This window comes from Lutra lutra, chromosome 1, assembly GCF_902655055.1.
Source record: "Lutra lutra chromosome 1, mLutLut1.2, whole genome shotgun sequence".
Taxonomy (NCBI): domain Eukaryota; kingdom Metazoa; phylum Chordata; class Mammalia; order Carnivora; family Mustelidae; genus Lutra; species Lutra lutra.
Window position 1 is genome coordinate 168,715,154 of NC_062278.1, and position 27,418 is coordinate 168,742,571.

Consider the following 27,418-nt stretch of genomic DNA (forward strand, 5'->3'; position numbering starts at 1 on the left):
CGGGCTCATATTCTCCACCTGGTGCCACAACTGGGGTGGGAAGGGCCTGTGTTTAGGCTCCTCCCAGAAAAGCTGCTGCTCCTGCAGTGACACCAAGGCCACCTAATGACACCGCCTTGTTTCAGATCCTGTCTTCCATCGAGCTGCTCCAACATTCTCTGCCGAAAATCAACCGGAGCGCTTCTGAGCCATCCCTGCACCGGGCGGCCCACACTGAGGATATCAACGCCTGCACACTGACTACGTCCCCTAGACTGCCTGTCTTCTAGCTGACTTTGCACCTGCACTCAGGCCATCAGGGGAGTAAGGGAAGTCAGCAGGCACCACCTCTCTGCTCCCTTTTGATGGAGGCAGAGAGCTCATTTTCAGAGAAGCTGCTGCTAAGGACCTTCTAGACTACTCACAGGGCCTTAACTTCATGTTGCCTTCTTTTCTACCCTTTCTGGCCCTGGGAGAAGGAAGCCATTCGAAATGCTGGTTTGTCCTGCTCCCTCCCTGCATCCCCTATGCTCTTGAGCCGAGAGCCTTCTCCAGATGCACCCACAGCTGCCAGATACGGCAGTATGTGGTCTGGGGCCCCAGCTGTTGGCTGAATGAGTGTTTTTTTTTTAGGGCAAAAAAAAAAAGCACTCAGGGGAAATGAAGGTAGCAGACAAACCAGCCCTGATGTGGACATGTGGATTATGGAGATCAGCTCCTAGGAGGAATGCTTATCACGGGAAGGACTGTTCTTCAGAGGGTGCTGTGGCATCAAACAGTACTTTTGCATGTAACACACCAAACAGCCCAGGACTGTTGAGACCATGGCTGCCCGAAGGAGCATTGGTACTATGGACCTTGACTTTGGGGACACTTCTTTCCTTGGAGATCTCTCGGGACGGTTTTCCAGAAGAGGTGCTTGGCCCACCCCTCCCAGCCTCCGCCCTGTCAGGGAGCAGTCTTCCATCATGCTGAATCTGTCTTCCAGGAGTTGCCCCTGTGGGGCGGGGCCACCGGGCCAGCCTTTCTCTTCAGTCACATCATGTGGATGCAAGGAAGCCAGGAGTACAGGTTTTCTTGATGATTAGGGTTTTAATTTCGTTTTTATTGCGCCTGACAAAATACAGTTATCTGATGGTTCTTCAATTATGTTATTTTAATAAAATAAATTAAATGTAGGTTTAATGGCTGTTCTTTCCTTCTACTGAGCTCGAAGCTTGAACTCTCCCCCATCTGCTCATCCCTCCTGGAGCCTCTACTGGGAAGGAATTTACATCAGCCTTTGTGCTGTCACATTTCACTAAAGAGTTAACTATAAAAATTCTCCAAAAAGCCCACTCTAGCCTCAGCTAAGAGTAGACCTTTTTCTACCCACACTTTAATGCATTTTATAAAATATTTGGTATCTCTATAAGCTGTTTATAAAAATAGATTAATTCAGGCTTGGGGTGAGTTTGTTCTGATTCACAATGTTCTATTCCTTCAATTAAAGTCACAACTTTTAGTATAGAGGACTTGTTCTTTTAGGACCAATGCTGGGTCAGAAGTAGAAACTTTGTTGGGTGCCATTAACTTTTTTATAAAATTGGCAATCAAAGCCACGCTTTACAGATCAAATGGGTGAGCAGGGGCCACACATAAGAGCATGTGTGTGCTGAACCCCTAGTAAAGTGACCCTTGGGGCATGAGCCCAAGAAGAGTCCCAAGGAATCCCACAGGTGACAGGCAGGTGTTTCCCTGGAGCATGTGGCCCCAACACCAATCAGAAATGAGGGGCTATACCTCTGCTTTGCTGCGCTACACTTCCCACTGCTCCAGGAGCCCCTGCCCTTACAGGGAAGAAGGTTTACACTCTGTTGACTGAACACACGGGCAACTCCTGCTCTGACGGGGGACACCAAAGAGCACTACAAGTTTTATGCTAAGGTGTGCGGTGCCCACTGTTAAGTTGACTTATACAGAGCTTTTCGAAAAACGGTTTTTGGCTATACACTAAGTACACTAGGGAAATCCACTACAGAGGAATCATCTCACAGGGGTGAAGAATCCTTTGTCAAGGAAAACAAATCTGCTTTAAGGGCAGTTGCAAGGTGACTGTTTCTAGGGAGCTAAAGCTCAAGGACAGGAGCCAGGCTGCTTTTAAAAGCAATCAATCAAAACTCTGGCTGGTTAGCTGGTTCCCCTGAGGAGCCTGAGGTGCAACTCAAGAGATCAACTAGAAAAGTAGCAATTCCATATACTCGTTGGGTCATTTTATATCTTTCACTCCTCTCATGGCTGTAATAATAGGAGAGGGGATGAGACCAAGGTTAAGTACAACCCCAGTCAAATCCAAGCCACGTGCCACCTTGGGATGCAGTAAACGAAGCTCTGCACACCCTAGCTTGGGGAAGGCTTGGCCGGCAGAGCCCAAGATGCAGGGGGAACCGTCTACTTAGGGTTCTGATGACTCCACTCCAGACAGGTGCATGAAGAGGTCCCCAAGCTCTGTCATGTCGACATCTTCAGTGCTGGGGACATGCCGGCTTTCTCGATTCTCAATGAAATCCCAGAGCCGCACTGAATTAAAGAACTGCAAAAACAGCCAGCAAATATACCTGGTTATTAATGGCAACGTGAAGGCCAGTTTATTTTTCTTTTGCTTACCCACCCCATTCCCTGCTGCCAAAGCTATCAGAGAAAGGGCCAGGAGCAGTACCTGGAAATGCCACCAGTAAGTGTCCTTGACAGAGATGGCAAAGTCCTTACCCTCACGGTGCCCTCAGAACTGAGCTGTTTCCGAGGTTTCTCAGGCTCTGCCAGCCGCCCATCAGGATAAGCGTGGCGGTAAAGGCATTTGCTTCCAAATGGGCAGGTCCCCTTGCCTTGCTCAAAGTATTTACAAGCTTTTTTCCTGAAAAGTAGAAAGAAAAAGTCAGAGGATGTTGGGAGAACCTGGGGCCGGGAAGAACCAAGGCCTTCCTCTATCCCTGCCTATGATGCCAGAATTAGATGAGCCTTACTTTCTATGTAGGGAAGATGAGGCTCAGTGAGGTTAGGATGCTGATTTCCAAGGTGGATCATACTGTCATGGTGACATGGCAGCCTCACACACAACTGAACCTGCATAGGGGACTCCAGGGGAGCACAGGCCTGACAGCTCCTCCGGGCCAGCTGTCTGGGCTCCAAGGTTCTGAAGCTGGGCTATTTGCCTCAGCTAGAAGTCCCACTAGGAACCCCACCCAGGGAAATTTCCCTTCCTCCTGGCCAGCAGTGATGTCAAGGAAGAGGAAGCCTTGACTTAGGAGGCACAGAAAAGAAGTGAACATTAGCCCCTGCCCAAAGTTCCAGGTCTCATTCCAATTTTCCTTGGTCTCTACCCTCTAGATCTAGAGCAGGCTTCTTAACTATGGACCCCTTCTCAGAGCATTGTTTTTAAATTGATAAAATATAATACACACATAAAAAATTAACTTTTTGCTGTGTTTTTAGGCATATCTTCAGGGTCCAGAGGAAAAAACCACCAACCAGAAATTTCCTGTTCCTTTTTACTTAAATGAAATTTGACTTCTACAATCATAAATGGTCCCACGGTGAAGAAGAGGTAGAGATGCCCAAGAAGGCAAGGGGACATCTGGGAGTGCTGAGGAAGGGAAGTTGCACAGAGAAAGCCATATCACAGCAGAAAGGGCAGGCTGCTACCAGGGGCAGCTGGGGTATGTGACAGTGACATGACAAGGAAGGGGGACTCCTTGATGCCAGTGTTTTTCTGTCTTCTCAGACAAGAGGATGGCAGAGGGGCACTTGGCTGGCTCAGTGGGTTAAAGCCTCTGCCTTCAGCTCAGGTCATGATTCCAAGGTCCTGGGACTGAGCCCCCGAATCAGGCTATCTGCTCAGTAGGGAGCCTGCTTCCCTTCCTCTCTCTCTTGTGATCTCAGTCAAATAGATAAATAAAATCTTAAAAAAAAAGGGGGGGGGCCTGGGTGGCTCAGTGGGTTAAGCCTCTGCCTTCAGCTCAGGTCATGGTCCCAGGGTCCTGGGATCCAGCCCCGCATCCGGTTCTCTGCTCGGCAGGGAGCCTGCTTCCCTTCCTCTCTCTCTCTCTACCTGCCTCTCTGCCTACTTGTGATCTCTGTCAAATAAATAAATAAAATCTTTAAAAAAAAAAAAAAAAAAAAAAGAGGCTGGCAGAGATTGGTGATGAGGGTGGCTGAGACCTCAGAGCAGCACCAAGAAAGTTCCCTTCACAACTGTCCACTGAAGGAGTTCTGCGCTCGTCCGGGTGGCGCCTGCTCCCCCCAGGTCTGACCCTGGCGCCAGCTGGGGAGTGGATCCGAGCAGAGCTGTGTGCATCCACCCCTATCATGGCCTCCACCCCTGAGGCTCCGAGCAAACCTTCGAAAACTGCTTAAGCAGCGAGTTCTCACCAGACTGCTGCTAGACCCTGGTTTTAATAAACTCAACAGGTTCCAGAAATCATTCTCTATTCCTGCCCCCAAATAACCATGCTTTTTCCTTCCCCAGCCTTACCTGGTCACCAAGGACAAAAGCCTCCAGTGCACGCAGACTGCCGCCATGTTCTCAGCTCCCCCATCTGATTGTTAGTCCTGCTTACAGAGCACCTCCCCAGTCACCCCGTCCCTTCTGTCCCTACAACGCTGAAGCCATGTGGGTACTGTCCTCTGCTACCCGCCTGCCACAGTCATTTCTTAATTGGCCTCCTTTCCACCAGCTTCTAGCCTCTTCACACTACAACTGAGGAGCATGCCCAACAGTCACTTGTTCTGCCCCCTTAGATTTCAATGCAGTCTATCCCACAGGTCCTACCACATCCTTCCACTCCTACTGCTCCCCCCACACAACAGGTGTACCATTCTGCACCCATGCCATTCTGTTCCCCCTCACCCCCAAACACACGTGATAGCTGTTTATGCTTCATGGCTCTGAGCCCCATGATGCTTTTCCTGATGCTCTCAGGTGGCTCCAAGTGCTTTCTTTGTTGGGACATATGGCTTGGGCCTCTTGTGAAGAATGTCACCAGAAAACACGTATCATAATTGCCCTTTTGTAATTTCCCTTGAAATTATCTTACTAATCTGTACTCTAAGTCCCCCACTGGTTCTTAGCTTGAAGGCGCCTAGCCCATAGTAGGTGCACAGTAAATCTGTGTGAAATGCATAAAAACACCATCATCAATGAAAACTAAGGCCAGAAAAGACCCAAACAGAAAGAACATGAGAATTTCCAGGCCACTCCAGCATAGCTGCTTCCTGGAGGCTGGCCCCTCTGCCTTGCCACTCCTGCCCTCTGGTGGACGGACACAGGCCACCACGTGTGAGGGGGAACTTCAGTAACGGATAGGCAGTCTGAAGGAAACATTAAAAAAGGTGACATGCAGTGCCCTTTAGTACAGGGAAGCATACTTCTCCCAGAGCCAACCCTCGGGCAGTTACTAGCAATACCAATTTTTAAAAGACCCAAAGGCACTGGAACATGAACAGCAGGAGGATTCCAAGAAATCAGACACTGAAAAGAACAGAATGGCAAGAAGAGAGTTATCTTTCTCAGAAAAAACAGCTTTTGGCCTAGAGCAAGCCAAAGTTAGGTGTCTAAAACTCCAGGGGCAAATCCACAGTCTCCCTGGCCTGAACAACGAACAGGGCTGGGAGGAGAGCACCCACTGGAAAGTGGGGAAGCAGTCCCACACAGAGAAGGGCACCAGAGGGAGGACTCCAAATACGATGTATTAATTCAGTCCAAAGGTTTGGCCCAGACATCAGTGCAGCAGAAGCTCACAGCCACTTAGCTGAGGATAAGAAAACCAAACAGATGAGAACTGCTGCCCAAAAGCTGGAATTTAAACATTTTACCTGCATGTAAGAACATCAACGCTTTATGGCTTAAGAGAATCAAGAATCTTGACAAGATAACACTGGCAGGCTATAATCCAAAATGATTCAATATAACAAAGAATCAGGAAAATGAGACCTAGAAACCAACTTCAAGATGACAAGGTGTTCAAAGCAGCTACCACTGGACAAGATTAACAGCGAGGGGAAAGAAACTGGAAAGACATGAACAGACCCCAAATTCTGTGTAGTAGTATCAGTCTATTACATGTTATTAAGAGTCCCAGGAGAAGAAGAAACAGGGCAGGAAAAAAATCTGATGGCCAAAATTTCCTAAATTTGGTGAATGACAAAACCTTACAGGTTCTGAGAAAACCACTCCCAGGCAAAAGAGCAAGCTGCTGGAAATGAAGATAGACAATCTTGAAAGCAACCCCAGAAAAACTACATACTACAATCTAAATTATCACTGACTTCTCAGAAACTAGAGGCCAGAAAATAGTGGAACAACATTTGCAAAATACTAAAAGAAAATGAAGAAACGAACTATTAACCCAAAATTATATTCACTGAAAAAGGAGACAAAGATGTAAAGAGGACTGATCAGACCAGTATATCCAGTGAAAATATCCTTTAAGAATGAGAAGCTGTTTCTGCTAAAAAGAAAAGAATTCATCATCAGCAGATTCAATAAATGTTAAATAAAGGCAGTTCTTGAGCCTGAAGGTAAATTATACCAACTGGAAGGAATTATATACCAAATCAAAGAGCACTGGAAATGGTGAATATCTGAGTAAATATAAACCACCTTTTTTTTCTTAAAAAAAAAAAAAAAAATAATAGTATTTACCTTGCTGGGTTCCAATGTATGTACATACTACATCCATATCTTGTAACAATGAAGTTGCAGGATACAAAATCGACTAACAATGAACTACCAGAAAGAGAAATTAAGAAAAAAAACAACCCCACTTACAATTACGCCAAAAAAGAATAAAATACCTAGGACTAAATTTAGCAGAGAAGATGAAACAGACTTGAATGCTGAAAGAAATGAAAGGCGTTAACAATTTGCAGACTGAAAGCAATCCTATCAAGATCCCAATGGCATGTTTCAAAGACAAAGGATAAACAACTCCAAAATTGTATAAGAACTATAAAAGATCCCGGTGTATTGCCAAAGTAATCCTGAGAAAGAGTAACAAAGCTGGAGACAGCACATTTCCTGATTTCAAGCTGTACTACAAAACTACAGTAACCCAAACAGGATAGTACTAGCAGAAAAACAGACAAATAGATCAGTGGGACAGAACAGAGGGCCTGGAAATGGCCCCACGCAGATGTGGTCAATTTACAACAAAGGAGCCAGGGATATTCAGCGGGGAAAAGACGATCTCTCCAATAAAGGATGTTGGGGAACCTGGACCACTATCTTACACCATGCACAAAAATCAGCTCAAATTGAAGGCTTGAACATAAGCCCTGAAAACAAAAACACAGAGGGTAATAAGCTCCTGGACATTGGTCTTGGCAATGTTCTTCATGGATTTGCCACCAAAAACAAAGGCAACAAAAGCAAAAATAAAAAAGTGGGTCTACACCAAACTAAAAAATTTCTGTAGAGCAAAGGAAATCAAACAAAATGAAAAGGCAACCTACTAAATGGGAGTAAATATTTGCAAATCATCTACCCGGATAAGGGGGTAATACCCAAAATACATAAAGAATTTACACAAGAGCAAAAACCACCACCACATTCCATTTAAAAATGGGCAGAGGAACTGAATAGACATTTTCCCAAAGAAGACATCTAAATGTCCAACAGACACAGGAAAAGGCACTCGGCATCACTAATCATCAGGGAAATGCAAATCACCACCACAATGAGATAGTACCTCACATCTGTTAGAAGAATTATCTACACTTCCATGTTCGCTGTAACATTAGTCATAACAGCCAAGACACAAAATGACCCACGTGTCTGTCAAGAGATGAATGGATGAAGATGTAGAATATACACGAAATGGAATATTATTCAGCTAGGACAGAAAAGGAAATCCTGCCACTGTGACAACATGGGCAGACCTCGAGGGCATTATGCTAAGTGACATAAGCCAGACAGAGAAAAACAAATGCTGCAGGAGATCACTTGCTGGTGTCTGAACCAAACATAAACAGGCAAACTCACATAGTAAAAAAGGGGTTGCCAGAGGCTAAGGGGTAGGATAAATAAGGAAAAGTTGATAAAAGGGTCCCAACCTTCAGCTCTATGACGAATACATAGATGAACACATGATGAAACATGGTGACTACAGTTGATAACACTGTTTATAAAACTGAAATTTGCTAAGAGTAGAACCTGGAGGTTCTCACCAAAAAAAAAAAAAAAAAAAAAAATCAACAAGATGGGAGTATCCTCTCACAATGTAGATCAAATCACCATGATGACCCTTCAAATATCTTACAATTTTATTTGTTGATTATACCTCAAAGCTGAAATTTTAAAAATTACATTACCTTGTGGGGTTGGAAGGTATGTAAATATAAGCATTTGTCAGGCAGGCACCAGAATCCTATCTGAGCTTAAAGTACTTACCCCATTCCCTGTTTGAAAGCTTCAATCAACTCATTCTTTTTATTCTGATCTTCTACCCAGTACACACTTGGAATTACAAACTCTGATATCACACGGCATTCTGGACAAGACCTGAAATGAGAATCAGGGTTAGTATGGGAGAGACGAAGTTATAAATCTAGTGCACACTGTACCACCAAACCCCTTGGTCAAATGCATGAGCACTCCAAATGTTTCCCAACCAAAAATTCCACAAGGTGAAATCACAATCCTCTCAGAACCTTCTTTACTCTTTTAAGTTTTTATTTAAATTCCAGTTGAAATATAGTGTAATATTAGAACCTTACTTACTGTTAAAAACATGTTCAACAATAAGAAGACAACTCAATTTGGGGTGCCTTGGTAGGCTCAGGGGAGCATGGAACTCCTGATCTCAGGGTTGTGAGTTCAAGCCCCCGTTGGGTGTAGAGATTACTCAAAAATAAAATCTTTAAAGCAAACAAAAAAACCCAATTTTAAAATGGGCAAAAGATTCGAGTAGGCATTTCTGCAAAATGGCCAAAAAGCATAGAAAAAGATGCTCAAGATCATTAGTTATCAGGGAAATGCAAATCAAAACCATAAGATACCACCTCACACCTATTAGGATGGCTACAATGAGAAATACAGACAATAACCAGAGTTGATGAGGTTGGGGAGCAAGTGGATCCCTCCTATGCGGCTGGAGTGGCCACTGTGGAAAACAGCCTGGCAGTTCCTCAAAATGCTGAACAGTTACCGTAAGGCTCAGCAACCCACTCCTAGCCCTCTAACCCAAAAGAAACAAACACCAGCCACATGACAGATTGTCCTTGAGTATTCACAGCAGCATTATTCCTAATAACCAAAAGAAGGAAACAATCCAAATGCCTGTCAACTGAGGACTGCACAAACTGTGGACATCTGCATGGGGCAGGCTCTCAGCCCGGAGCGCAGGCAGGGAGCCCAAGCACGTGTGGACAGGTGAGCGCTGAGGGCATTCTGCCGGAGGAAAGCAGGCGGACCCAGAAAGGCTACATGTCGTAGGACTCCATCTACAACCAGTGCCCAGGACAGGCAAAGCCAGAGGCCAGAAAGCAGAGGAGTGGCCGCTGGTGGCCGGAAGGAGCAGGGAGGAAATGGGCAGTGAATGCACACAGGGGTTCCTTTTTGGCATGATGACAATGTTCTATAATTAGACTGAAGTGATGGTGGCCACAACTGAGAAATGACTAGAAACCACTTTTACCTCAGTAAAGCAGCTATTTGACCAAACACATGGGATTTCAGGCACATTGCTTGACTTCACTCTACCCCAGTTTTGTTCTCTATAAATGAGAATGATCACTGGGTCTGAGAACTATGAGCTACTGTGTGTGAAGAGTTTCTAACAGTACACGGCACACATTCACTTTTCAGTATGAGTAAGCTCTTCCCCCGGCCCTCTGCAGAATTTCAGAATCCTGTGTTGGCTCCATGGAGCACATCCCGTGTATCATACCTTACGTGAGATGTGTTAGATGTACTATTCCATTTAATCCTCAAACAACCCTATTTTACAGATAAAAAAAAGGTGGAAATCAGCCTAAAGGCAAACCACTAGTAACTGTTAGTGCTGGAGTCCAAAAGGCCAGTGCTATGAACACCTTCTCCTACAGATGACCCCCGCTGAGTGTCCCCAAACACGCTGATGGTCGACAGGAGTTGTTACCCGTTTTAAAAGGAAAAGCACGTGGGCTCAAGAAGGCTACTAGATGTGCCCAGGCTCCTACAATCACAGGCCTGGACTTGCCAGTTGTATCTTCACACTAAAGGACAGTGTGGGGGGTGAAGAATAGACAGAAGGCGGCCCCCAGTCAAACGCCCTCCCCAGCTTCCACAGCGGAGACCCTTAGCTGCACTTACTTAATGATCGGGTTCTCAAACTGCTTGGCGCATCTCCACTGCCGGATGCAGGACAAGCAGTATGTGTGATTGCAGTTGGACAGAATCCCAAATCTCCTCTCAGAAGCAGATGCCTTCTCGAGGACCACTTCCATGCAGATACTGCACACTTTGTCCTGACTTGCTTGGAAGGCAAAGGCCTTTTCCATCTCATGTTCGAAAGTTGACATGCAGATCTCAAGTATGGAGAGAAAGGAGGGCCACACTGTTAGGTTCTGGGCTGCTGGACACAAAGCTCTCTCAGACCACAAAAAGGACTTCACACCATCACCTGCCCAGCTTTCCTAGCATGGTATGGTCACCTTCAGTTTAGAACCGAGACTATGGAGGTCCCAAAAGATTCGAGGCCCTGCATGGAATCAGAGAGTTCCCAGAGCCTGGGAACCCGGTCTCCTGGCTCTTCTGGGCACCCTTAACCCACTCTGAACTACACCAATATCAGAAATGCTGAACAATCCTTAACTTGAAACATCAGGCTGGTCGTCCAGACTCAGAGGTAAGCAGCACCACTTCTCAAGAGAACAAGTTATTTAATAAAGGTATTCATTCAGGAAGCAGGTGCTGAATACTCCCAGGTGAAGCTCTGTGTATCAGGCATGAGAGTCAATGCCAAGAGCATGAAGACCCAGACTCTGCCTTGGGAGCTCTTGGTGGACACAGATGGGAGATCAAGCACATGTACAGCACAAAGCCCTCAACACACCTGGGTGCAGAGGAAAGTTCTTCTTCTGCACTCCCCTGAATACCCCCACGGAAGACAATGGGGCCTCTACGCACCATGGCCGGCTCGTCATCATGAGCTCTAACGCTGAGGCTGTGGGCTCCTGTCTTTCTTACCCACCTTCATGCCATGCACACAGAGCCTAGTGTGAGGCGACATCTCCATGAACACTGGGGACCTAATGACCTGAAAGGTCCCTTTCTAACACTTGGCTCCTCAAATTCTCTAGAACTTGGCGTGGCTGGACCCCAGCCACAAGGATATGTAAACCTATGGAGGATGTGTGTGTTTCTCTCTCTCTCTCTCTCACACACAAACACGCACGCACACACACTACACTCCTGAGTTAGATCTGTTCTCTGAACTTTGCAATACCTCTTCCCTTTTTCTTTATTCTAAATAATCAAAAACTTTCAAAATGACAACAGGAAAAAGGACTTGGAAACAGGATTATAAACATGCCATGTACATATTGAGGGTATTATTGACAGATGATTACAGGAATACCAACAATTTTGTGATTTAGCGCATTTTAAATTTCTTAAAATAAGTTCAAGCAAAGGCTTGCAATTTTACCTTCTCATGAGCTTTCCTTTGCTCTGGGTCAAAGGGATGCAGGACTCGTAACCTACAGATTTCACACACTTCTCCATGCAAGTAGACACAAGCATCCCCAAATCGGCACTCCCCCGCCGCCGCGTAGGGACACAGCTGCTGCTCACTGCTGTAGGAGCTGCTGGCTTCTAGGTCATCAAGGCCACTCCTGATCGCATCGAGGTAGGAATGCGGCTTCATCTCTGGGCTATTCTGGGGATCACTGCAGCCTCCTGGATTACTCACCATACTTGGGCAAGTCTTTTCTTCAGCCATGCCAGAGAGATCTTAATACAAAACACACAGCACACACATAAATGAAATCTGGCCCAAACCTTGTGGTAAGCAGCTAGTAAAAACCCAACAGATTAAGTAATTCTGACCTTGGGAATTCACTGTTTGGATCACACAGAAAAAAACAGGGCAAGAGGGAAAACCAGAAAGAATAGTATATAATGTTCACAGTGACATTACTATAATCATGACTTTTTTAAAAAGGAAAGAACATAATTGGCAACACAGGAAATTCACAAAACAGACATGATATTCAAAAGAACAGGAAAGTTGCTGTTTAAAAATGACAAATATGGAAATGTCAACCCGTTGACCAGTTAACACTTAAAAAATTATAATAATAATAATTTTTTTAAACACCAAAATGTAAGTCTATGGGAATTTAGAATGAAGTCAATAAAATACAGAGCTTTCCTTTATATTAGTAAAGACACCTATCATAGAGTAAACTAGAATGAAAATCTAGTGAGTCTTTGGGTCCTGAGACCAGTGTCAAACCCCTCTAGGCCTCCTTTCCACCGTATTCACTTCTGGCCTCTTAAGAGAGGACATTTGACTAGCACGATTGTTTGCTTAGGATGGAATCTACCTAGCTTATGCCACACAATTCCAAGAACCAGAAATCCCTTTACTTACTGAGGACCAGCCAATAAAAATAAGTTTTATGATCTGTAGTCTACTTCCTCCCCAAATCCCAATATGCTGCTCTATTACCAAAACTGCAACTGAAGACACCAAACTGGTTGAGCACAGTAACTAAGACTAGGAGCTGACCTAGAAGTAAAACAGTGAAACATGCTCTTTATCAAATTATGTAGCTTTGAAATGAGTGACCTGGTGCTTCTCAGAACTGGGGAACCACTCCATGGAGACAGCAGTTACACACTGACAAAAGGACCCTTTTTATGTCTTGTCAGGCCAGACTTGGCAGAACGCCCAGAATGCAGGCAGAACACATCACCTGAACGCTCTGTAGCCAAAGGAAGCTCTTCTCAGGACAGGTCTGGTGTCTACACTTGAACAGCGGGCAAGGGGACTAGGTCAGGAGCCCTCTGACAAGAGAGGGCCAGAAAGGTACATCACGAACAAACAGGACTGCTTTTCCAAAAGAAACAACGAAATGACTCTGTTCACTCACTTCGGTCTCTAAGTACCAGTGTTCTCTTTTCCCGTTTCCCAGGCTCATGTAAGTTCGTTTTCACAATAGATGCAGTGAGGTCGGAAGCAGGGTGAGCACTGTGGAAACCTGGGGAGGGCACGCCGTGGGGCATGGTGCCCACGGCACCACCAGCTGCAGCAGAAGGCCTTGTGTGATCGTATCTAAACAAAACGCACAGCAAATGCATTAGGGACACACTACCTGCACATATCTCCCACACTCCCTAGACGTGGACCATCTTTTCCTCTGCTCCACTTGTGGAGGTGGAGAATGAGACCATATTTTCCCATATTTTAAATGATAAAAGGCTTATCAATTAGTAAGAAATGCCTGGTAATTTAGAGTGAGTGGTAGGTACACTGCTGTCTATCACCACACTTAAGTGTCCTTGGAGGACAAAATACCCCAGGTCACACACAGAAATCCTGAAAATTCCAGTCAGATGTTGAAGTGAAGTCTCCTGACACCCAAGTCATGTTCTTCTGGCAGGAGTGCCCCAAAAGTTAATGACGGCCAGTGTTAAGAGCTTGAAACGGCCTTTCCTGGACTGTCTCTCTGGGACATGCACTGGCTGGGGATAGGTGGGTGGGGGGTTTGGAATGGGTGGGCAACTTCTACGGCCTCCACTCAGCACAAGAAAGAACATACCAGTCCTTCACTATAAAAGCACTTGAAGAGGTTTTTGGAATGTTTTCCTGTTTAGAATCTACAAAACTTGCCTATAGATGTGAGTGAGGGAAAAGGCAGCCTCTATATGCATAGAAATGTTCACTGCAAGGGTATTCATAGCAAAAAAAACAAAACAAAACAAAAACTGGGAACCACTTAACTAAGAGAAGAACAGTTAATAAAATGATGGTATGCTAACATTATGAAACATAAAATTAGTTAGGAAATAAAGTAGCAGCTTAGAGAAAAGCTTGTGACATGTTAAGTGAGGAGAAAAGATAAACACACACACACACACACAGTGAGTAAAATTTTGTAAGAGACTCATAAGAATAAGGCCTGAAAAGTGTTTTGAAAAATTAAAATTACTTTCATTATAATGAAACAGATTTCAAAATGATCTTCTGTACCTTTAATTGTTAAATTACTTTCAAATTAGAATTTTCCTCTCATCAGGGCTCCTGGGTGCCTCAGTTAGGCATCTGACTCTTGATTTTAGCTGAGGTCATGATCTGAGGGTCAGGAGACTGAGCCCTGCCATTGGGACTGCACGGGGCATGGAGCCAGTTTGGAAATCTTTCTCCCTCCCTCTCTGCCCCTTACCCACTAAGCTCTCTAAAATAAATAAATCTTAAAAAGAAAAATTTTCCCCTCATCAACACCCATGCTCCAAATGAAGGATCCAAGTCCCTGACAGTATTTAAGCTGATAGAACAGCTGGGAGCAGCTGTGGGGCTCTTACCTGCAACGAGTCCCATAGGCGCAGTAGCCCTTCTGATAGTATTTGCAGATGGTGGATGGCTTGCTGTTCGCCAAGTCATGTGAGAACAGGCACTGGTTTCCTTCCCGACACACACCATGCATAAAATATCTGAAGAGATAAGCAGGGGCATAGAACTTTCAGAGGCACACATTGCTTTATAAAACCACCATATTTCTTGAATCTAGCATACAAATGCTTATTATACATGTATTATATATCAAGGCTCTATTAGGCACTGGAGAGAGACATATTTGATTCTAAGACACAATGATTTTTGATGCATCACAACTTATTTAATGACCGTTTTCTGGAAGAAAAACCCCCTAAATCTGTTTTAAGATATACCCTCTTGACTTGAGATGTTACATATGTAAATGTGAGACAAATACTCTGAAAAACTATTCTCCCTGTTCTCATGGAACTTAAAGGGTATGGTTATAAAGGAATCAGAGACCTGGACCCAATATCCAGCCCTGCCGTATAAGAGCAAGTCACAAAATAAACTTCCCCATGCCTCACTGTCTTGATCTATAAAATGAAAATTATACTATCTACTGGGTAGTAAAGCATAATGACAATTAAGCTGACAGTTACAACAGTGACCTGTGCCTTATCACAAAGCATGAAGAGTGTTGAGGAGACACATACCATGAACTGAACTGAGAGAGGGCCAACATCCCAGAGGAGGTCAGGCCCAAGCACAGTCTGCAAAGTGGTGGAGGTGCCCATAGGACAGAGGAGAGAAAAGAGAGCAAGAAAAATGCACAGAAGGGAGGCACTGTGAGGGAGGACAAACAAGCCTGCTAAAAGACGAGGCTGGAGTATCATTTAATTGTGCTCCAAGTTACCCTGGTGTCAGCTGAAATACTGATGACTGCATCTTAAAATGAAGGATAACAAAGGACCCATAGTCGAGTCAACTTAGGAAATGGCACAGTCTGTTCTTTCTCAGAGATTTACAACACACAGCAGCAGAGGAAAGGTTCTGAGAGTCCTGTCACAAAGAAAACTGTTTACAGGCATACTTCTTCCTATTATTGTCTCTGCAGATACTACATTTTATAAATTGGAGATTTGTGGCAAGACTGTTTCAAGCATGGTGCCGTTTTCCAACAGCATTTACTCACATCATGTCTCTGTGTCACATTTTGGTAATTCTTACAATACTTTAAACTTTTTCATTATTATTATACTTGTTATGGTGATCTGTACTCAGTGATCTTTGATGTTGCTACTGTAATTGTTTTGGGGTACCATGAACACTGTCCATATGCAATGGGGAATTTAACCAATAAATGTGTGTTCTGACTCCTCCACCAACAGGCCGTTCCCCATCTCTCCCCCTCTCCTTGGGTGGCTCCCTATTCCCTGACACACAATACTGAAACCTGGCCAATTAATAACCCTATAGTGACCTCTAACTGTTCAAGTGAAATGAAGAGTCACAAGCCTCTCACTTTACTTAAAAGCCAGATATCATTCAACTTAGTGAGGAAGGCATGCTGAAAACTGAGACAGACCAAAAGCTAGGCCTCTTGGACCCAAGAGTTAGCCAAGCTGTGAAGGCAAAGGAAAAGTTCTTGAAGGTAACTGAAAGTGCTATTCCAGTGAACACACAAATGGTTAAGAAAGTGTAACAACCTGAATGCTGAACAGAGAAGGTTGTAGGGTCTGGAGAGAAGATAACACCAGCCACAACATTCCCTTAAGCCAGAGCCTCACAGAGAGCAAGGCCCTCTCCCTGTCACTCTGTGAAGGCTGAGCGAGGTGCGGAAGCTGCAGAAGAGAAGTGTGAAGCCGGCAGAGGTGGTTCACGAGGGTGAAGGAGAGAAGTCGTCTCCGTAACAGAAAAGAGCAAGTGAAGCAGCCAGTGTTGGTGCAGAAGCTGCAGCACGTCGCCCAGATCTCACTGAGATCACGAATGAAGGTGGCCGCCCTAAACGACAGATTTCCAGTGCAGATGAAGCAGCCTTTTAGTGGAAGACCATCGAGGACCCTCAGAGCTAGAGAGAAGTCAGTGTCTGGCATCAGAGCTTCAAAGGACAGACTGACTCTCTTGTTAGGATCTAATGCAGCTGGTGACATGAAATTGAAGCCAGTGCTCATTTTTCATGCAGAAAATCCTATGGCCCTTAAGAATTATGCTAAATCTACTTTGCCTGTTCTCTATAAATAGAACAAAGCCTGAATGACAACACATCTGTTTACAATGTGTTTTACTGAATTTTTTAAGTCCACTGTTGAGACCTGCTGCTCAGAAAAAGAGATTCCTGACAAAATACTATTGCCCACTGACAATGCACCTGGTCACCCAAGAGTTTTGGTGATGTACGAGAATCATGTTGTTTTCATGCCTGCTACCACAACATTCATTCTGTAGCCTAGCGACCAGGAGTGATTTCAGTTTTCAAGTTTTCTTATTTAAGAAATAAACTGTGTAAAGGTACTGCTGCCATAGATAATGGTTCCTCTGGTGGATGTTGGCCAAGTCCATTGAGAACCTTCCAGTAAGGATTCCCCATTCTAGATTCTATGAAGAACATTTGTGATTTGTGGGAAAAAGTCAACATTATCAACATTAATTGGAGTCTGGAGGAAGCTGATTCTGATGCTCATGGAGGACTTTAAGGGGTTCAGGACTTCCCTGGAGGGAGCAACTGCAGATATGGTGAAAACAGCAAAAGAACTATAATCAGAAGTGGAGTCCGAAGACATGACTGAATTGCTGTGAACTCGTGATCAAACTTGAACAGACGAGGAGTTGCTTCTTATGGATGAGCAAAGGAAGTGTTTTGTGCAATCTGCTCTTATTGAAGATGCTGTGGAGACTGCTGGGATGACAACAAAGATCTAGAATATGACATAAACTCAGCTGATAAAGCGGGTGGAGGGGTTTGAGAGGAGGGACTCCAATTTTGAAAGAAGTTCTACTGTGGGTAGAAAGCTATTAAACGGCATCACATGCCACAGAGAAACTGTTTGTGAAAGGAAGAGTCAATCAATGTGGCAACTTTTATTGTCTTATTCTGAGAAATGGCCATAGCCACCCTAGCCTTCAGCAATCCCCACTGTGACGGGTCAGCCACTAACAACACTGAGACCACACCCTCCACCAGCAAAAAGATTACAACTTGCTGAAAGTTCAGAGGATGGTTAGAATTTATCAAGAAACAATTTTAAAATTAAGGTATGTGCGTGGTTTTAGACATAATGCTACTGCACACTTAATAGACTACATTATAAACATAACTTTTATATATGCTGGGAGACCAAATAGGTTCATTTGACTCACTTTATTGCAAAATTTGCTATATCACAGTGGCCTGGAACCGAACATGCACTATTTCGGAGGCATGCTTGTATGGTTATTACACACACCCTTTCCCAGGCTTTTTTCAGAAAAAGCCACTTGAGCTGCAGGGTGGAAGACAGATTTGGAGAGGGCTGAAAGTTCAGGGGAAGAGCCCGTCAGGAGGTTGCTTTGTAAAGGAGCTTTATCTGTGAACCCATGTTTTAACTTACTTAAAAAAACATTTTATGGAAAATTTCAAACATATACAAATGTTAACTAAAGGGCAGAGTGAACTCTCAAATGCGGAGACTCAAAGAGACTCACAGAGAGGTGATAACTTATATACAGAGGGTCAAACTGCTAGGATGGGGACCCCAACTCCAGTCTTCCCAGATAGCCCTAACCTTCTCCCACCATGACTTCCCTGTCACTCTGCCTTTGCCCATGCTGTGGCCTCTGTCAAAAACACTGCACCCCATCTTTCAGTGCACTGAACTGTTATAAGCTGCCTTCCTTTGTGGACCAGCCCAGGAAGACCTCACCCTCCAGCCTACTGTGCACTTTGCCTCCCTCGACCCAGAAGACTCACTAGCGGCAGCCACAAACTATGGTGCTTCCTAGTCTAAGGCCTCTGACTGGAGAGAGCTAGTCCTCTTAGACACACAGTCGGGAACATCTGGTCTCTAATGAAGAAAGCCTGGGAACAGCTTCAGAAAGGCACAGCTGGAACATCACTAAATGTGACTGAACACAGAAAGCCTAAACCTAACCAATTACATGGCTGTGCCTGGAACTGGAGATAGGCTTAGCAACAGAAGGAAGGTCTCTAAGGTAAGTCAGGAATGCCTGAGAGACCCAGACTGCCCTTTCCGGACAAAGGATGCCAGATAACACAAGTGACAATTCATGCTGCACATCAGCCTCTGTGATTGGCCTGGGAGCCTGCCTTAGCTGGAGGCCACAAGATTTGAAGACCATCAACCCTTCCTGACTCACTAAACATACTTTCAGCTTTCCTCACCTGTTCATCTTCCCAAAAGCAGAGGAACTATTGGCCAGGCCCCCTAAAACTTCCTTTTCTCTCAGGAAAATGAGAAAAGGGTATCTAATTTTTAGGCCTCTCTTGAATTTAGCTAGCAGAGCCACCTCTAAGTACACCAACAGAATAAACTCACCAACGATGAGAACAGGATCCTATGACTTATGTGACGATACAGAGATGCCATCCTATGGGTTTGTTCTAGGTCATCAGCTAGGCTTTTCCCAGGCAACTCCCCCTTGGGAATCTTCCACTACATCACAGGCTATACCGTAACTTGCTTTAAGGTGGCTGTAGGTTAACTTAAAAAGGGGGGGGGGGGCACAGAACCTGACAAACTATACAAAAAGGTTTTTTTGTTGTTTTTGTTAGAAAACTTAAAAGGAACTTTAAAAAAGGCCTATACCGGGACGCCTGGGTGGCTCAGTTGGTTGAGCAGCTGCCTTCGGCCCAGGTCATGAACCCAGCGTCCTGGGATCAAGTCCCACATCAGACTCGTTGCTCGGCAGGGAGCCTGCTTCTCCCTCTGCCTCTGCCTGCTATTCTGTCTGCCTGTGCTCGCTCTCTCTCCCTCTCTCGCTCTGACAAATAAATGAATAAAATCTTAAAAAAAAAAAAAAAGGCCTATACCAAAAGGATCTTTTCATCCATAGTATTGACTTTAAAAGTGTGCAGAAAAGAGTTAACACAGCAAGTCTGAGCCTGCTATCCTTAGAAAAGCCTATTTACAAGCTGGTCCCTGCCTAGCCTCTGGAGCATGACTGATAAATAGTTTCATTACATGGTTAGAAAATTTCCTAAGTGATATGACTAGCTTACTGTATTCACACTCTACAATGTGGTTTATGCTGACATCTGCTTTCCTTCTGGGAGTCTGGAATTTCGGTAGATGCTAAGCAGAAGGTGACCAGCCTGGGCAGTGAATCTTTAATGGGCTTCTTTAGGCACATGTTGCTGCATTTTTGTTGCTGGGGGAAAAGTATGCTCTGTAACCTTTTATGGGAAGCAGTGAAGGCAGGAAGCCTGCACACAGGTTCCTCCAGAGGCTACCTGTGCCTTTTTCCCATATGACCTAGCCATGACTTCTTACTTTATCACAGTAGTAAATCTTAGCCTGCAGTAGAATTATACATGTGGAGTCCTGTGGGTCTTTCTAGCCAATCTCTGGACGTAAGAGTCCTGGGCACAAAAGTATATTATATAATATTATATCCCTAAAGAGTTGAATAATTCTGAAAAATGCTATAAGACTACATTATTTCAATAATCCTTAAATATGGCAATCTTTGAAGGTATAAAAGTAGAAAAAAATCAGCACCAAGAGCGAACTCTGAATGACAAAGAGGATCAGTAAACTCAAATACTCGAAGAGAACAGGCTCAAAGTGGCTAAATGAACAGTTCCACAAAAGTAAGATCTAGTAAATACTTTAATAGTTTATTTTGGGGAAACTAAACAAGAAGAGTTACTTAAAAAGGAGGGACGGGGGAGGGAACGTGGCGGTAGGAGACCTCCAGAGGTTTTTTTTACCAAATACTATTTATTAACCAAGCATGCAAAAGGACAGATTCTTAGTGGTAGTCCTAAAAGGGTGCCTTTTTATAATTCTACTGCCTCCCCTAAGTCCTGTTCAGACAACCTGCCTTTCAAACCCCACTCACTATCTTTCTCATTAAGAAAACAAATATTGAACCACCAACTAAAGCTTCTAGTTAGTTTTGCCACCTATAAGCTGGTGACTTCATGTAAGGCATTTCACTTCTGTAAGTGATTAAGTGGAGATTTAAACAGCTTCAAAATAACTTCTAGACCACCATCAGTGTCTTCAAGAAAGGGGATCATGAAACAAGAGTTATATAAGAGATGAAACCAGCTCAGTACTATTTTTGTAGTATATGTCATCATTTTCATTCCCCAGTGACAAACACAAAACTAGCTTAAACATATCTTGCTTGTCCTTTGGGGCATTTTGTCAATGGCTTAGAGCTATCTATCCTCATCTATGTTATACTAAGCTTAATCCAGGCCTCTTTCTTTTTCTTTCCTTAAGAATTTATTTATTTATTCGAGAGAGTGAAAGAGCACATAAATGAGGGGAGTAACAGAGGGACAGGGAGAAGCAGACACCCCTGCTGAACAGGGAGCCACATGTGGAGTTCTATCCCAGGACCCTGGAAGCATGACCTGAGCTGAAGGCAGATGCTTAACCCACTGAGCTACTCAGGTGCCCCCAGGCTTCTTTCATATAGCACCCTGTAATGAACTTCCAACAGCTCAATCTTCCTAATGGTGAAACCATCCCTTGTATCTTCCTAGAGAGAAGACCGAGACATGAATTGGGGTGGGGGTAGGGAGTGGGGGCAGGTAATCGGGAGAGGGAAGTGCATAGCTGGAGACCCAGAGTAGTGAGATTTCTGGGGGACACTCCAAAAGGGTCTTTTATGCTGGGTGACTTCAAAATGATCTATTTCAGAAGTGTAGCTATTATATGTTGCAAAGGACACTGGGTTCACTTCTAGCCACAGAACCACTAGCAGATCTAACTGCAGCTGAGGGCGGAGTCAAACAAAATCAATCCAGTTTCTTACCCGCCTTTCAACAGAGCATATCTCTAGCAAAATGCTTCTGCATATCATATCTGAGTATATGGGTAATCTGCATTCTCAGTGTCACTTTTTTTTTTTCTATTTCTCTACATATTTTCAGACTTAAATTTTATGGCTGTACAGCATGTAATAACAGATCTGCTGAGGGGGAAAGGGGTTAATGCTGGGCCCAGTGGCAGACCTGAAATAAATGTATAAGAAGTAGGGATGAAGTATAGTATAGTGGTCAACACTCTGAAATCAGAGAACTTGCTATATGAACTTGAGCAGTTATATAAATTTCCCCATTCATAACATAATAATTGTACTTCCTAGACGGCAATGATACACTACTCTAAGGTTTGGCTGAGACAATGCATGTAAGTGCTCAGCCTACCACACAAACACGATCGTTTGTTGTTACTATCTCATCTGTTAGCCAACCCGGCTAGTTGGGTATTACCAAGTCCATTTTACAGGTGAGGAAGTTGTGGCATAGGTGGTACCAGTATCAGAATCCAAAACTGCCCAACTCCAGAACTCAAGCTCTTTTACTACTTTTTGCTGACAAGGTCTTTTATGTTTTGTGACTTCCAAAGAATTAAAAGTTCTAAGCTTGGTGCTCTAAGGAAACAAATTCCAGGTCTTCACCTAGTGATGATAAGACAAAGGGACCTCTATCACAAGAGGCGGTAGAAAAGAAAGCAGGCATAAAGGCCTGCACCAGTGCTTTGAAAAAAGATTGGAAGACCCAGGGAAATGGTTAGCAAGAAGAATCAGCAAAAAAGAACTCCCAACTTGAGATTCTGATTAGAGTGGCGTGCTGAGAAATCAGGAGAGCTGACAGCACAGCTGTGTGAGCAGCCATTCTTGCCGTTTCACGCAATAAACATATGGAATGTCTTTGTCCTTAAACTGGGAATCCCAGCATCTCATACCCATCTCTTGGAGAAACATCTGTGTATCAGAACTGAAGCAAAACTAACACTGGGTGTTGCTGCTATTCAGAATAAGCGTGTATATCACATCCCACAGCCAGGAAAACAAACCAAAAAACCAATGTGCACCCTCAGATAAAGCAAAACCAGCTGATCACCCTATTAAGGTCTGGTCCCCAAAATAAATCGTATCTTGAACCTTTCCTGTGAATCACCAATGTCTGGAGATTAAGACTTTAGTGAATAAGAAAGTGAGAAAAGCTTTTCCATTATGAAACATTAAAGTAAACTTCGTACTCTAGGTAATACTGCAGTTTTTTTTTCATTTAAATGTGTTCTGTTTTGGGGGCACCCGGGTGGCTGAGTCAGTTAAGCGTCTGCCTCTTGGGAGTTTTGGTTTCAGCTCTGGTCATGACCTTAGGGTACTGGGTTCAAGCCCCTTGGCAGGCTCTGAGCTCTGCAGAGAGTTTGCTTCAGATTCTCTCTCTCTCCCTCAGCCCCTGTCCCTGCTCTCACATGCTTGTGTTCTCTAATAAATAAATCTTTAAGAAAGTGTTCTGTTTTTTATTTGGTAAGGCAATCCTTGTGAGATCCAACTCCTTCAGACCCTTTTGCAAGACCCTTTTAGTTTCTATGTTTCTGCATGCATTTTCCTTTCAAATGTGCATATGAAAAGCTTTAAAAATTCCTGCAGGGAAAAAACTTTAGCATCTCCCACATTTATTTGGAGCCATGCAGTCAATTAAAGTATAGACTCTGATGCCACACCTTGGCCACTTGGAAGCTGAATGACCCAGGGCAATCACTTCAGTGCTGAGATTCCGTTTCACAAACTATGAAACAGTGAGGGTTACTGGGTTACACATGATATGGCTGGTAGAGCACCTCAAAGAGCACCCAGCACATAGTACAGCCACCGCCCCCCCACCAGTTAGTACTTAGGAAGTGACCCCTCTCCAACATTCCAACACTCTTGACTTTACATGCAATATTATCCTGCAGGATGCCTCTGTTTGGGAAACAGAGAATTAAAGTTTTCAGGTTAGGCCATCTCCCAGCACAGAATGAAAAAGCCAAGATGATCCTGATTTAAATTTTGCTCCTGCATTTAGATGTGAAGTTAGGGGCAAATCTCAAGTCCTTCTGAGCATAAGATGTCTGTAAAACTAGATACTACACAGAGTTGAGATTCAATTATAAAGCATTATATAAATGTGTACTCTTTTGTGGACACATCTTAAGAGGAGTAATCAGAATGTGCTATACAATTACTCAGCATACTTGCTTCATACAAATAAAAATGAACACACACAGGTCTTCACAAAAGATCTTCTAGCACAAATAACCAAGCAAAATTATTTTCTATAGATACTATGTGCAAATTTCTGACAACTGCTTCATATAAGCCACCTGGGCTTTGAGCCAACTACTTGAACAGTTAATATGTACTATTACTAACAGAAAACTTTTTACATAGTCCCTTCTCAATTATTCATGCTAATGAAGAACTGTAACAACACAGATGATACTTTAAGTGCTTATTACATAACCAAACCATACGACTGATTTTGCGGGGCAATGTTTCCCACATAGGTTTTACTGAAACCAATCATTAAAATAAAATCTGCACTCTCCAAGCATCAGTTCAGTAAGACTAGGAACCCGGTATCGGTAAGCCACAGGTTCACCAAGGAACGAGGGTGTTACACAACCGAGCTCTTTCTGCTTCACAGGAGCAGCCACAGTGCAGCATCCGGTTTTGAATTTTCTACACCAACCATCCATCACTGTTGTATTTCTCCACGTAAATGGGTGTCTCAGTAAGAGTTTCACTTAATCTCTTTCAGTCCGAATGCCCTGCACTGTAAAATGGACATCATATCTGCCTAGTAGCGTTACTGTGAAGGGTAATGACCGTGAATATAGAGCACTTGGAAATATGCGAAGCACTTCACCAACTTCCAGTAAACGTTACCCGCCATTATTATTTTCCGCACAATTCTTACTTGCCGACTCTCTGCAAGTTTAGATTGCATGCGAGTTCTAAAAACTCGTAGGAAACGAAGCCCGCTTTCGGGACCGAAGCTTCTTCGAGGCCCTTATCATCGATCAACAACCTATTCCTGCGCGGTATCCCCATCTGTAAACGACCACTTAGCTTCCCTTTACCCGAATCTCCTTTTCCAGCTAAACTCTAAGTTCCAAGAACCCCACCCCCACCGCCAGGCCCCAGCGCCCTGCACCGCCCAGGCCAGCATGCTCTTCCAGCCCAAAGGCCCCCGCGCCGGCGTCGCCCGGGGTCTCCGCCCCAACACACGCCACCCACGCCGGGTGCCGGTCTCCGGCCGCAGCGCGAGCTCCGCGTAGAGAGGCCCGACCGCCGGACCGCGAACAGCTGAGCAACTTCTCAAGAATCCGCTCCTGCCTCAGTTTCCCTGGTGGTGGGGCTGCGGTGCACCCGCCGCTCGGGGCCCGGCGCGGGGGATTGGGGGGATGAGAAAGGAAGTGAAGTGGCCTTGCGCTCCCGGTCGCCGCGGCGCTGCGCACCGACCTGCAAGTGACCTGCTTGGTGCTCATGGTGGTCGGGCTTGAGGGCCCTCGTCGTGCCGCCGCCTCTAGCACTGGCCGCCGCCGTCGCCGCCTTGGCCTCGGCCCTGCCCATTCCGCACGGCCGCGTCACGCCGGCGCACGCCGCCCCTCCCGTGTGGCACCTTTGTAGCGCCGGTGGGAAACCTCGTCGCCGTCACAATTGGTTCCGCCTGGAGGCTGAGGCCGGGCGGACACCCTCCTATCCCCGCGCTCCAGGTCAGGCATTTCCGAGCCTCCTGGGCGGTGCACGGCTGGCATCCTAGCCCTCGCAGTCTTCCCCCGTCCGGTCCTTACAATCGCCTCACTCCTCACAAGGCCCCGTTCCCGCCTCTCCATGCGCGCCTTAATCCCCCAAAGTTTTTCTTATCCGAACGTGCAAACTCTAGGCCCCTTTCTCAAGCCCCGCCTCAACTGTTCCCAGCAGACCTCGCCTCCCACTTAAGGAATTCCTTAGCTCCCTCCCAACTGATCTTTTTCGAGAACTCTACTCCCACCCCAAGTTTTAATTCCATTCTTCACCCCCCCCCCCAGCATTCCTCTGCTGTTCGTCTTCCATTTCCTAGGGTGGATACCCAAAAAGATATTTGGGACACTTCCCTCTGCTCTTATTTATCTTACAGATCTGCTCCCACACCTCTCTCCAGTGCGTGCTCTCCGTTCTAGTCTAAGCAACCATGACTTCTTTCTAGACCCACGCAATGCAGCCTCTTACCTGGTTTTCCAGCTTCGCTCCCGCCGTCTTCCAGTAGGTTGTCACCCGAAACATATTTTTAAAACTTAAATAGGATCATGTCACTCACCTCCTTTAACCCTTTCAGTGGTTTCCCATTACTTTTTTAAAAACACTCTTTTTAAATTTCTTTAAGCGTTTTGATATGAGAGTCTAAAATATACAAGACACATACATGCCTCTGTGACTTTTTTACATGTGTATACAGTCATAAAATTATCACCAGGTCAAGATGAAGAGCATTATCCATACCCCAGAGCCACCCACTTTAACCCACTGAGCCACCCAGGCACCCCATTCATATCTTTTTAAAAAATGTCCCTTAGATCTGTAATAATGTCTCCATTCCCTGCTGATATTAATATTTTAAATCTTTTTTAAAAATCGGACTAGGCATTTATCAATTTTATTAATCTTTTCAATAAACAACCTTTTGGTCTTCTTTATTTTCACTATTGTACATGCATCTTCTATTTCACGGATTTCTGCTTTATATTTACTATTTCCTTTTTCTGTGTTCTTTGCATTCAAATTGCCCATTTTCTACCTTCTTGAGATGGAAGTTTAGATTACAGATTTTCAAAAGTCCTTTTTTATGTATTTAAAGCTATAATATTCTCTCTAAGCAACTTCTAGCTATATTCCACAAGTTTTTATGTCATATTTTCCTTATCATTTGGTTCAAAATATTAGTTCTAAGTCCTACTGTTATTTATTCTTTGACCTATGGGTTATTTTTTTAAATAACCTATGGGTTATTCAGATGTATGTTGCTTAATTTCTAAACTACTGAGGATTTTCTAGTTATCTTTTTCTTATTGATTCATTTTCATTTCTAGTATAATCCCACGGTGGATTTGTCTATTCTTTTAGTTTGATCAACATTTGATTTATATATTTTGAAGCCACGTTTTTAGGCTCAAACAAATGTAAGACTGCTATATTTTTTGTTTTGCCAAAACATATGACTAAGGAATGTCCCTCTTTGTGCTAGTTGCACATGTGTATCAGGACAGTGCTACAAATCAGTATTCACTACACTATTGTACATGTAAGACATATGTATAAAAGGTGTTTCTAAGAATGCTAGTAGTTTGTTGCATCAGGGTGGTGTTCTTAGTGAAAGAATGTGTTGATCACACTGCAATGCATGCAAAACACTGTGTAAATACACATGTATAAAAGATAGTTTTAAAAAATGTCTAGAAATTCTACACTTTTAAGTATACATTTTAAAAATTATTCTTTTAGGGGTGCCTGGCTGGCTCAGTTGGTAGAGCATGTTGGGGTAGTGAGTTTTAGCCCCATCCTGGGTATGGAGATTACTTAAATAAATAAATGAACCAGAGTGCCTGGGTGGCTCAGTCCTGTTAAACATCTGCCTTAGGCTCAGGTCATAATCCTGGGGTCCTGGGATCAAGCCCCACATTGGACTCTCTGCTCAGCAGGGAGTCTGCCTCTCCCTCCCCCTCTGCCCCTTCCCTGACTTGTGTTTGTGCTCATGTTCTCTCTCCCACTCTCAAATAAATAAAGTCTTAAAAAAAATAAAAGGTACATATGATCAGGATAACTTATCACTATTTATGTTAATCTTGGTCACTTAGGTGAGGTAGTGCTTGTCAAGTTTTTGCAGTGTTAGGTTTCACCATTTCCATACTGTCCTCTCAGAGGAAGTCACTATGCACAGCCCACATTTAAGG

At 44.3% G+C, this 27,418-nt stretch overlaps 2 protein-coding genes across 8 annotated transcripts in view; one reads left to right on the forward strand and one right to left on the reverse strand.

Annotated features, from left to right (window-relative positions):
- RAF1 (Raf-1 proto-oncogene, serine/threonine kinase) overlaps window positions 1-1,157 on the forward strand; it is an 85,579-nt gene extending 84,422 nt beyond the window's left edge. For all 5 annotated transcript variants that reach the window (XM_047744305.1, XM_047744325.1, XM_047744314.1 and 2 more), the window contains one exon: window positions 126-1,157. In XM_047744305.1, coding sequence (XP_047600261.1) covers window positions 126-269 — 144 coding nt within the window. In that variant the 3' untranslated portion in view covers window positions 270-1,157. The remainder of the gene's footprint in view (window positions 1-125) is intronic.
- MKRN2 (makorin ring finger protein 2) lies at window positions 1,052-25,109 on the reverse strand. Of its 3 annotated transcripts, none has more exons than XM_047744365.1 (8): window positions 24,951-25,109; window positions 14,525-14,653; window positions 13,093-13,274; window positions 11,643-11,947; window positions 10,307-10,521; window positions 8,405-8,515; window positions 2,728-2,872; window positions 1,052-2,551 (listed from the first exon to the last, which is right to left on the reverse strand). In XM_047744365.1, exons 1-8 carry the CDS (start codon window positions 24,974-24,976, stop codon window positions 2,414-2,416), a joined length of 1,251 nt encoding a protein of 416 aa, XP_047600321.1. In that variant the 5' UTR covers window positions 24,977-25,109; the 3' UTR covers window positions 1,052-2,413. The 3 variants fall into 3 exon arrangements, with proteins under 3 accessions (XP_047600321.1, XP_047600332.1, XP_047600310.1); XM_047744376.1 differs by lacking the exon at window positions 24,951-25,109 and adding an exon at window positions 24,410-24,506; XM_047744354.1 differs by lacking the exon at window positions 24,951-25,109 and adding an exon at window positions 24,112-24,167.
- Window positions 25,110-27,418: the final 2,309 nt, after the last annotated feature.